At 65.3% G+C, this 10,427-nt stretch overlaps 1 protein-coding gene across 3 annotated transcripts; it reads right to left on the bottom strand.

Annotated features, from left to right (window-relative positions):
• Positions 1-2,348: 2,348 nt before the first annotated feature.
• TH (tyrosine hydroxylase) lies at positions 2,349-10,221 on the bottom strand. Of its 3 annotated transcripts, none has more exons than XM_017887696.1 (13): positions 10,030-10,221; positions 8,071-8,292; positions 6,921-7,095; positions 6,520-6,608; positions 6,295-6,362; positions 5,870-5,920; positions 5,303-5,448; positions 5,047-5,182; positions 4,900-4,969; positions 4,422-4,478; positions 4,089-4,184; positions 3,653-3,786; positions 2,349-2,806 (listed from the first exon to the last, which is right to left on the bottom strand). In XM_017887696.1, the coding sequence occupies exons 1-13, from the start codon at positions 10,129-10,131 to the stop codon at positions 2,647-2,649; spliced, it is 1,506 nt and encodes a 501-aa protein (XP_017743185.1). In that variant the 5' UTR covers positions 10,132-10,221; the 3' UTR covers positions 2,349-2,646. The 3 variants fall into 3 exon arrangements, with proteins under 3 accessions (XP_017743185.1, XP_017743191.1, XP_017743202.1); XM_017887702.1 differs by having other exon boundaries at positions 10,042-10,221; XM_017887713.1 differs by lacking the exon at positions 2,349-2,806 and having other exon boundaries at positions 3,674-3,832; positions 10,030-10,145.
• Between the last annotated feature and the right edge of the window lie 206 nt (positions 10,222-10,427).

The following is a 10,427-nucleotide window of genomic DNA, read 5'->3' as shown; positions in this document are numbered from 1 at the left end:
GGAGGGTTGAGGGCTGCTGGGCCCCCACTGGCTTTATAGTCTCAGAGCCCATCTCCCCTACCTGCCAACCCCTGCTGCCTGGCCCATTAGGGCCTGGGGTGGGGGGGTTGGCAGATGGCTGGGGGCTGAGGCTGCAATTTCCGGATCATTTCCCTGGTGCTGGGTCTGTGGGAAGATCTCCTTGGTCGTCAGCACCTCTTCCTCAGGGCCAGCGGGTCATTAGAGTCTTAACCAGGGGCCTGGTGGCCAGGCCTGTCCCTGCTCGCAGCTGGGGGCAAATGTCTCCAGGAGAGCAAAGCGCTCCCCTGGCCCCCTTTCCACATTATACCAGGAGAGCTGGGGGCTGCAGGGCGGGGCTCTTTGCGCCACTGTCCCCAGACCCCCTGTCCTCGGGAACCCTGTTCTCAGTCCCTGGTTGCCCAAGATGCACCCATGGATGGGCCAAGGTGGCGGGGGTGGGGGAGTGAGGGAGGGTCCCCTCCCTGCTGGCTGCCCAGTTCCCACCCGCCTCAGGACAGCAGCCCCAGGTGAGGCCCTCAGCTCCCCAGGGTGGCAGAAGGAGGGCATGACCCAGGGACCCGGGGATGAACAGCGAGTCCCCAGCAGGCCACCTGCACCTCATCTTCCATGTGATCTGGGGGTGGCGGCAGGACTCCATGCGCAGGTATGGGAGGCTGTGCACTGGCCCAGCTCCGTCCAGGCTCCCCAGGCACCCTCTCAGCCCCCACTCCTCTTCTGGGAGCCTCCGCCCATCTCCCCTCTCCTAGCCAGGCCCCATGACCCCATCACTCTCATAGTGTCATCTGGGCTGAGCCCCTGGGGTGCACCCCTCCGGCCCTCCCAGCCCCCCAGGACAGGCACCTGGAGGCCCAGCCTGACCCATGGTGAGGGGGCATGGGCTCCGAGCCTTGCTGCCCGCAGCCCCTACTTGCCTCTTAGCACCACGGGCAGGATCAGGAGGTCCCAGCAGCAGGAGAGCGAGACCATGGGGACAGGCAGGTTGGAGCATCCTGTGCGCTGGCCCCTCCTATCCCTATGTCCCACCCTGGCCTCAGCTTCGGAACCTCTCCAGGCCGCCCCGCACACACCCAGCCTTAGGCTCTCCTGCCCCGAGCAGGTTTGGTAGTGGGCACCAGCTGTCTGTAGGGCCTCTCCCTTCCGCCCTTTCCACCCCGAGCCATGCCACAGCAGGACATGCAGGGGCTGCCCCAGGACGCCACCGTGCTCTGAGGCCCAGCAGCCGGAGAAGACGTGGGTGCCTCCTTAAGAGGGGTGTGTAAGGAGGGAGGCTGGATCGGGGGGACCCAGGTGGGAGGGCAGAGCCAGGGGTTGGCAGGGCTGGGGGAGGCAAGGCAGGCATTTCCCAGGGCTTCCTTGAGGCTCACAGCCCTTCAAAGACACCCCTAGGTGCAACTTCAGCGGCTGGGCACCGACAAGGTGTGTGAGGAACAGACTGCCGGGCTGGGAAGGACTGCCGTGCCCGGGAGGGCCTTCACGGATGAGTAGGAGTTTGCCCGGGTTGTCGGCCTGGGGGCTGAGAGCCAGGATCCCAGCAGAGTGTGGTGGGGCAGCTGGAGGGAGGGAGAGGCCTTGAAGGCCAGCGGGTGTCCCAGCCACTCTGCAGGATGCCCTGGGGCTGCTCTCTCCAAGATAGGAAGGGGGCGCCCTGGCCGGCCAAGGCTGGAGGGTGTTGGGTGCTCTCTCTGGAGGGCAACGTCCAGGCCCCTCAGGTAAGCCAGGGGCATCTTACAGAGTCTGAAATCCAGTCCCCCGCCTGCCTCGCTGGGGAGACAGGCCCAGACCATCTGCCTGGCACCAGCTCAGCCGGACCCTCCCCATCAGCACATGTGCTGGGGGCCACGCTGAGGCTCCCCCTTGGTTTGCAGAGCCTGCTGAGGGTAGGCGACGGCTTTGGGGCAGCTGTTCCTCCATCCCCGTTCCTCCCAAGGGCTGGGAGGCCTGTTGGCAGGGAGGGTTAGGCCTGCAGGCCCACCTCTGAGACCACCCCCAGCCAGCACGGTTGTGACCCTGCTCCCTGCCAGGCTTGAGAGAGGCCCTCCTACTGTCACCTGGCTCCCCACCCTGGGAGGGCACCCCACAGAGATGGGGCAGTTCAGCCAGGGTGCCCGAGCCTCTGGAGCTGCTGAGGGCTCAGCGCTGGGTGGGGCCTCAGGGTAGGCAGGGAAACCAGGCCCGGAGGGGCCAGTTGCCTGGCCAGGGTGGCCAGCCATCTCCCAGAGGAGGAAGGAGGCCAGGGCAAAACCCCTGAGTGAGGCTGGGTTTGGGGTGTGGGAGTCTGGGGATCCCAGGGTCTGTCTCTGTGACACAGACGTGAGGCCAGGCAGGTGTAGAGACTTTCTTTTATTGTGACGGTGATTGGGGCAGCAGACAGTGCCAGGGAAGGGCGGAGGGCAGCGCGGCAGCCCCCAGGACCCTGGGAGCCAGGACAGACCTTACCACAGGCAGCACAACCTCACCACGGGCACACACAGCTGTTGCGCTGAGAAGCAGATGCAGGGGCAGCGGGAGACTGGCAGCAGGGAGGGCATGGGGGGCACCCAGGACCCAGCCCCTCACCAGGACCTGAGCTCCAGGACAGTGCAGGACCAGGGGAGGTTGGGAAGGGCCCTCGGGGGTGCCCTGCACCTAGCCAATGGCACTCAGCGCATGGGCCAGGGTGTCCAGCTCATCCTGCACACCCTCCAAGGAGCGCCGCACGGCCTGGGGGCTGTCCAGCACGTCGATGGCCAGGGTGTACGGGTCGAACTTCACGGAGAAGGGGCGCTGGATGCGTGAGGCATAGCTCCTGGGGAGGAGAGTGGCAGAGCCCTCGTCAACTGGCGGGCAGAGTCTGCAGCCTCCAGGAGAGGGAAAGCCGGGGCCACGCTTCCACCTTCACGGTGGCTCAGAGCTCCTAGGGCTTTTCTGAGCCACCTGGTCATAGGCGGGACACTGAGGCCTCTTCCAGGACTGGGTGAGGGGGTTCATGGGGGAGATACACTAGGCGCCTTTTCCACTAGAGACTCTGCCGGGCGTCCCATCCCTCTCTGCACCTCCACTGGGCCTCCTCCTCCAGGAAGTCTTCCTTGACCATATCCCTAAGCCTGTGGGTGGAATTCAGCACCCCCATCCATTGGAAACATAGTCCCTGATCTCAGTCTCCCCAGTGCACTACAGGAGGCTGGAGGGAAAATGATGAGACCTTTTATGAGGATGAGGCTAGTGGGCTTTGCTCTCCTCTCCTGACACTCTGGTCATTGCACCAAAGGCCCCCAGCCCTGGGGACCCCACTCCCGCCATGCCCCCCACCCTGACTCTGTCTATCCCCTCTGACTTCTCCCCATCCCAGGGCAGGGGGTTGGGACAGGTTCCACAGGACCTCCTCACAAAACTCAGGCTCTGCCAGCACCTCCAAGACCAGCCTTGACCCGGCCACCCAGCAGCCCCCAGTCCTATAGGTCTGCCACCCCCCAGACGCTGGGGTCCTTCTCACGGACGGGGTCCCTGCTGTGTGGGGGCTGCGGCAACCGGGGGTCGGTTTTCTTATCTGTGACCTGGGCTCACAGGCCCAGCCCTGCTCAAGGCCAGAAGGAAGGCCTGGCTGGCCCAGTGTGGGGCACCGTAGGGGGCTTGCCCTGGGAGCTTAGCCCACCTGAGCTTATCCTTGGCGTCGCTGAAGCTCTCAGACACAAAGTAGACTGACTGGTACGTCTGGTCTTGGTAGGGCTGCACGGCCGCTGCTTCAGGGTCGAAGGCTCGAATCTCGGGCTCCTCAGACAGGCAGTGCTGGCAGGAGGCCAATGGCATCACTGACTCCACTGCACCCAGGTCCCTGAGGGAACCGGGGTACCACAGCCTGACGCTGGGGCGGTTCCTGGGGCAGAGTCGCCCCCACCTCTCCCGCCGGGCCTTCTGAGGCCTGGGATAGGGTGGGGTGAGGACTGGGCAGAGACAAGCCTTCTCCCAAACAGAGCCTGAGTCCTGGAGGCCCAGGCCTCAGTCTCCTCCCGCTGGGAGCCTGTCCTCTCCCTGCACTGTCCCCCAGCCCTGTCCCTCTGCTGGGGACTGCAGCAAGGAGAGGGTCTTACCAGGAGCTCCCCATAGGAGGACAGCAGCCCGGCACCATAGGCCTTCACCTCCCCGTTCTGTTTGCACAGCCCAAACTCCACGGTGAACCAGTACAGCTGTGGGGAAGGCAGGCAGCATCAGCCCTGAGACAGCTGCCATCACCTGGCAGCCCCTGGTCACCTGTGACCAGGACACCACCCCCAGGGAGGCCAGGCCAGGCCGCAGGCGAGTCAGGGTGAGGGTCACGATTCCTGGGTGGAAGCAGAGGACTCAGCCTGGACGGCAGGAGGGCAAAGCCTGGATTCGGACCCCCAAGTCCACATCCCGGGCCCTGCATGGAGGGGTCAACCCACCGTGGACAGCTTCTCAATTTCCTCATCCGAGGCCCCCAGGGATGCCAGGCCGATGTCCTGTGGAGCAGGGAGGAGGATGAAGGGTGGGGAGAGGCAGCCCTGGGTGGTGCTCGAGGTGGGGGCGCCGGGGGTGTCCGCAGCCCCTCCAGGGGTCTCTGGGACACTTCCCGGGCGGCAGAGACCTTCCCTGGCGACCTCCACTGGATCCGCCCCTCCGCCGGGCCTCCTCCTCCAGGCAGCCCTCCTTGACCATATCCCTAAGCCCGTGGGCGCCATTCCCAGATAGCCGGCAGGTGGCAGCACAGGCCGTGGGAGGCTCCGCTCCAGCCCCGCCCTCTGCCGCGCGACCCTGGGGCGCTGAGCCCCCATGGCGGGGCCCAGGCGCAGGCCGCACACTCCACCCACCCGCACACCGACCCCCGCCCCCGGCGCCTGGCCAGCCCCGGGGCGACCCGACTCGCTGGAGGCCGCGGCGTACCTGCGAGAACTGCGCGAAGGTGCGGTCGGCCAGCATGGGCACGTGCCCCAGCAGCTCGTGGCAGCAGTCCCTGCGCGTGGGAGGGAGGGGCTGAGCGGCCGCCCGTCGCACCCCCACCCTCGGGCTGGGGCCAGGGCGCGCACTCACGGCTCGGGGGAGTGCATGGGCGAGGACGCGTGCCGGATGTACTGGGTGCACTGGAACACGCGGAAGGCCAGGCTGGCCAGGAAGTCCCGGGCGGACAGCAGGCCAGCCACAGGCCGCAGCTGGAAGCCCGTGCGCTCTGCAAGGGGCCGCTCTGGTCACCGCCAAGCCAGGACGGGCTGGAACCGCGCTGGGCTGGGGCGCGTGGCTGACCGTCCCCGGCCCCACCCCGCTCCGCGCCCCTCCCGTCTGGGCCCACCCTTCAGGAAGCGGGAGACATCCTCCAGCTGGGGGATGTTGTCTTCCCGGTAGCCGCTGAAGCGTTCCAGCAGGGCAAAGGCCTCCAGGTGCTCCCCGCAGGCGTGCGTGGCGTAGAGGCCTTTCAGAGTGGTGTAGACCTCCTTCCTGCGGGCAGCGGGGCTCAGGGCCCGCCAATGCCGCACCCCAGTCCCCGAACCCCCCTCCCTGAAGCCCCTCCTGAGCTGTGGGTGCTTCTGCCTGCCTGAACCCCTCCCAACGCAGGCCTCTTGGGGACCCGTGAAGACCCAGGCCCCTGGGAAGGGCTTTTGCTGGTGGCTTTGGGGAATCCCAGGGGGTAGGGGGAGGTGAGGGGTGGTCCCTCAGCATACTGGGGATGGCCCCACAGGATGGGTAGCCTCTTCCTCCCAACCCAACATTCTGAGCCCTGGAGGTCCCTCTTCTTCCTGGCCTTAGTCTCTCCTGCTGTGCCGAGGTCCCTGGAGGCGGCCCTCACACACCAGGATTCCAGGAGGCATCCCCCGGGCTCCTCCCCAGTCCCTCGCCAGCTAGCTGCACGGGGTCTCACCAGGTGGCAATCTCCTCGGCGGTGTACTCCACACGGGGAATCGGGTCGCCGCTGGGGAGGGGGCCAGTGGTCAGCAGGTCCCCTCGGGGAGTGGGAAGGGCAAGAGGGAGGGAGGGAGCCTCTGTGGGCACAGGTCCACATCTGCCTTGTGCAGTGAGGCCTTTGGGTTGGAGGATGGGCAGGAGGGTGCACCCCGGCTGACTGTGCCTGCTGTGCAGCCTCAGTGGGTTGCTCTAGCCCCCCGCCGGGCCTCAGTTTCCCCACTGGGATTTGGGGACATGGAAAGCCCTGGAGCAGAGCTGCCTGGCAGGAGGCACTGATGCTGTGACAAGATGGGTCCCCCCCTTTGTCCTTCCCTCCCGCCCCCCAGGTCCAGGGTAAGCCTGCAGGATGGAGTCTGGGTCCCGAGCGCAGGGGCCCCTCACTGCCTGTACTGGAAGGCAATCTCAGCAATCAGCTTCCTGCGCTGGCGGTACACTTGGTCCGAGAAGCCCTGAGGGCAGAGGGGTGCACAGGTCAGGCGGCCATGCTCAGGTTGGGGGCATAGGCCACGGGGGCTCCTGAAACCAACAGACTCCTGTCCAGGGTTGGGATAAGGGTAGGGGATGTGATCAGGGGCAAGAGGCCTGAGTGGGGGGCACACCACTCACCGGGTGGTCCAAGTCCAGGTCAGGGTCAAACTTGGTGACCAGGTGATGACACTTGTCCAGCTCTGACACTTTTCTTGGGAACCAGGGGACTTTATGGGGGATGGAGGAAGAGGTCTTGGTGAGCTCGGAGCCATGGGGCCGCGTCACCCACCTCGAAGCAGCCTCCCCTACCAGACTTCCACGGGGCAGAGGCAGCAGGGGCTGTGATAGCTGCGGGGGGATTCTGGAGGTGGCCCCAGGCCCAGACACGGATGTGTAGCAAAACGGGGGGCAGAGTGGAGCCCACAGAGAGGGAAACAGTCCATCACCACGTGGTCACTGTAGGGTCCCCCTGCAGGAGCCCCTGCACCCCAGCGTCTCAAGGTCATTTGGCGGCACTCAAGGACAGAAAACCGCCTCACCCTTGGGCTCCGCGGGGCTGCGCACGTCCTCTGACACCTGGCGCACGCCACTGAGCAGGGCGGCCAGGTCCCCTCGGGGCACCTCGAGGCGCACAAAGTACTCCAGGTGGGGGCCCCCGGCTCGCAGTCTCTGGGCGGGCCGGGTCTCTAGGTGGTGGATTTTGGCTTCAAACGTCTTAGGGAGCAAAAGCAGGAAGAGAGAGAGAAGGAGAAAGAGACAGAGATGGAGAGAGGGTGAGGAGGAGGGGAGGAGGCACATCTGACCGGCTGGCCAGGCCCTGCCCTTGACTTTTGTTCTAGCAGCACACAGATCCCGTTCTTCCAGGCTCAGGTCAGCTGTCGGCCACCAGACCAGGGTTTGCCACTGGCAAACTGGGTTTTGTGTCATGCACCTAACCAGGATTTGTCACCGCTTGAGGCTTGACCTGCTTCTGGGCAGCTCTGTGTGTCCCAAGGCCGTGTCACACTGTCCAGCTCTTCAGCCACTGGTGAGAAGGTGCCCCCAACCCTGGTGACCTCATCCAGGTTTGTAGGATGGGCCCTGAGTCTCACTGGCCCCTGAGCATCCAGGACATTGGCCAGAACGGTCCGCCCCACCCCCACCTCCGTTGCCCAGCAACAAGGGCAGTGGGTCGCAGTGGCCCTCGGGCCACGAAGCTGGCTCTGGGAGCTGGGCTGGGGGAGTCTGGCTTTAATGTCATTTGGGAGCTTGTTCTGGGAGCCGGGTCACCTGCCCCCCGGGCACAGTGGGGCCGGAGTGACTAATGCAATCAGTGATCACCTCAGTCGCTGTGCTAGGCAGGAGGGAGAGGGCACACCGTCCTACCCCTGCCTCCCATGCTGCCCTGCTGGGAGCCCCCCATGTGTGAAATGGTGGATGAGGGGGATCCAGGGGATGGGCAAGGCAGGAGGCACAGTGGAGGCTCGGTGGCTTCAGCCCTAGGGCTGGGCTCAGGATCCCTCAAAAACACAGGGGTGTGGCTAGATGCCATGGGGGCTGAGCCGAGGCCTGAGACTCCCCCGCTGCATCCTGTGCTGGCCTCAGTGGCCTGGGCAGCTGCACCTCTGCTATAGAGGGGCCAGGAACTCACCCCACACGGCCCCACCCAGAGGTGAACTTGCCCCAGGGACACGAAGGGCACTAGCTCACCTCAAACACCTTCACAGCTCGGGACAGCGCTGAGGGCTTGGTGGCCCTCGGGGAGAAGAGCAGGTTTAGCACGGCCTTCCCCTCCTTTTCCTCAAAGGCCACGGCCTCCAGGGGGTCCCCGGGCTCCGAGGGGGCTGCAGCAGCTGCTGCTGCCACCGCTGCCTCCCGCTCCTTGCGGGCATCCTCGATGAGGCTCTGCCGTCGCCCAATGAACCGCGGGGACTGTGGGGACAGGGGGCGCCCATGCCTCCTCCACCTGCTGAGACCCGGGGACCCCCACCCAGAGCTGATCCCACAGTTGGGCGGCGCTGATGGCACACAGGCCGGGCATGAGAGCACATTGGTGAGCGCCTACTGTGTGCCTGCTGGGGCAGATGCTAGCCGAGGTGCCTGCAGGCACTGCGCACCCTTCCCGATGGGGGCAGCCCAGCCAGAAGCGATGGTGGAGGGGGAGGAGTGGGGGCTGGGAGGGTGCTCGCCTGCTCCTCGCTCTGTGGGGAACAGACAGACAGAGACGCTGTGTCACCCGTCCCCAGGCCAGGCGCTAACTGGATTAGTGGTGGGAAGAGGGCGATGTCTTGGACAGTGGCATTGGCTGCCGGGGAGGGAACGGCAGCTCAGAAAGGAGCTGCCCCCACAGGACCCCAGTGAACAAACCCCCTACCCTCCTGGCTCCCGCACAGGGGCCCTTTCTCACAGCCCATCAGGACGCCTGTCCTTGGGCCCTGCCCCTCTGCGCCCCCCCAGGCACCCGCTTCTGGCTGCCTTGTCATCCCTCTGCCCTTTGTCATAGCTCTGGGTGCAGGTGCCTCTCCCTGGCTCAGCACCTCCGACCCCTCGATCCCAGAGCCGTCCCAGGCCTGGACAGAGGGGGACTTGGCAGACACCGGGGGCTCATCTCTTGGAGCTGGACTCCCAAGAAGGCTCTGGGCCCTTGTAAGAGAAGAATCAGCTTCACCCTGGTCTTCCAGGGTCGTGGAACATGAAGGGGAGCAACAGAAGCCCCTCCTGGAGTCGCCTCTTACCCTCGGGGCGGGGGTGTAGGATGCAGCTAGCGCTGCAGTTCTAGGCCACGGAGAGCCCGTGAGGCTGGGCCCGGGTCCCCCTGGGGAGGGCCTGGTGGGGAGCCTGGTGGGGGAGGGTGGGAGAGGGCGCCCCGCGTCCCTGAGAAGGTACCTGGAAATGACACTGCTACAACTCACACCACATTTCAATCGAGGTCCATAAATAAAAATCCATTTCAAATGTGCCAGGGACACCATGGTTCTGTGTGCCCACGGAGGCACTGAAAACCCTTCCTGCAGGCTGGGAAGCTCCCTGTACACAGGGCTTCCAAGTACGGGTCACAGGGAACACAGACTCCATGCGAATGAATGAATGAATGAGAGAAATAAGGGAGGAACAGGCCAACGGGAATCGCCCCAGAGCCCAGATGCTCTTTGACTCTGGACTTGCCCCCATATTTGCCCAGGACCCTCCACTATGAGCTGCTGCTAGAGCCCGGGAAAGGCCTTGTGGCTGCCTCCTGGAGCAGGCAGGCTGGTTGGGGTGCTGACCAGGGCAGCTGGGGCAGAGGGAGGCAGGGGCAGGTGGGAGTAGGGTGGGGGCTGTGTGCAGCAGCCGGGGACCTCTGGCCATGTGGGAGTTTTTGGATGGATTTGTTTCCACGTTCCCATCATTAAGATTCAAGACGAAGGAAGACACGGGGACCCACACAACTCCCGAGGGAGGTCGGCCTAAGAGGGGCACACACAGTGACAGGCATCACCTTACCCTCCCCCAGCAGGGACTCAAACACCAGGCACAGGAGATGCCGCCGTGCCCAGGACTCCACACCCACACCAGGTCCCAGGGGTCTGCATGGAGCCTGAGCCTGGGGTTGCCAGCCAGACTGGGGAGTAGCAGAGGCAGCTGGCACCAGCCCTGGGCTCCAGTCCACTGCAGCCGCCGGGCACCTACCTGCCCTCTTACCATGATGGCCTCTGCCTGCTTGGCATCCAGCTCAGACACAGCCCTGCGGAAGCCCTTGGCCTGTGGTGTGGTGGCGTCGGGGGTGGGCATGGCTCAGTGTGGAGGTCCGGGCTCTGTCTCCACAGCCCTGGCCCAGCAGCCTCTTATAAGCTGAGCTGACGTCAAAGCCCCTCTGGGTCCCCCACCTTCCCCTCCTTACGTCCCCCACCCCTGCCTGCTGTGCCTGATGGAGGCGGGGGTGGGTGAGGAGGGAGGGAAGGAGGCGCAGGAGAAAGGGCTCGTCCGTGGAATCTAATTGCCTTCACTCCCCAGCCCTGTCTGAATCATCCTCAGCCTGCAGGCTTGTGGGGACCAGGGACTCGTGCTCTGCAGGGGGCTGAGACAGC

Source organism: Rhinopithecus bieti, unplaced genomic scaffold, assembly GCF_001698545.2.
Source record: "Rhinopithecus bieti isolate Rb0 unplaced genomic scaffold, ASM169854v2 scaffold_1014, whole genome shotgun sequence".
NCBI classification, from domain to species: domain Eukaryota; kingdom Metazoa; phylum Chordata; class Mammalia; order Primates; family Cercopithecidae; genus Rhinopithecus; species Rhinopithecus bieti.
The sequence above is the reverse complement of the archived record's forward strand: the minus strand, read 5'-3'. Positions and strand labels throughout refer to the sequence as shown.

Excerpts from the sequence above, each read along its gene's own strand:
- TH (XM_017887696.1), bottom strand. The coding sequence starts at position 10,131 with ATGCCCACCCCCGACGCCACCACACCACAGGCCAAGGGCTTCCGCAGG. Across the intron at positions 5,183-5,302 it reads TGTCTCCCGCTTCCTGAAGG|AGCGCACGGGCTTCCAGCTG; the intron begins GTGGGCCCAGAC and ends GGCCCCTTGCAG. Across the intron at positions 4,185-4,421 it reads AAATTGAGAAGCTGTCCACG|CTGTACTGGTTCACCGTGGA; the intron begins GTGGGTTGACCC and ends CCTTCCCCACAG.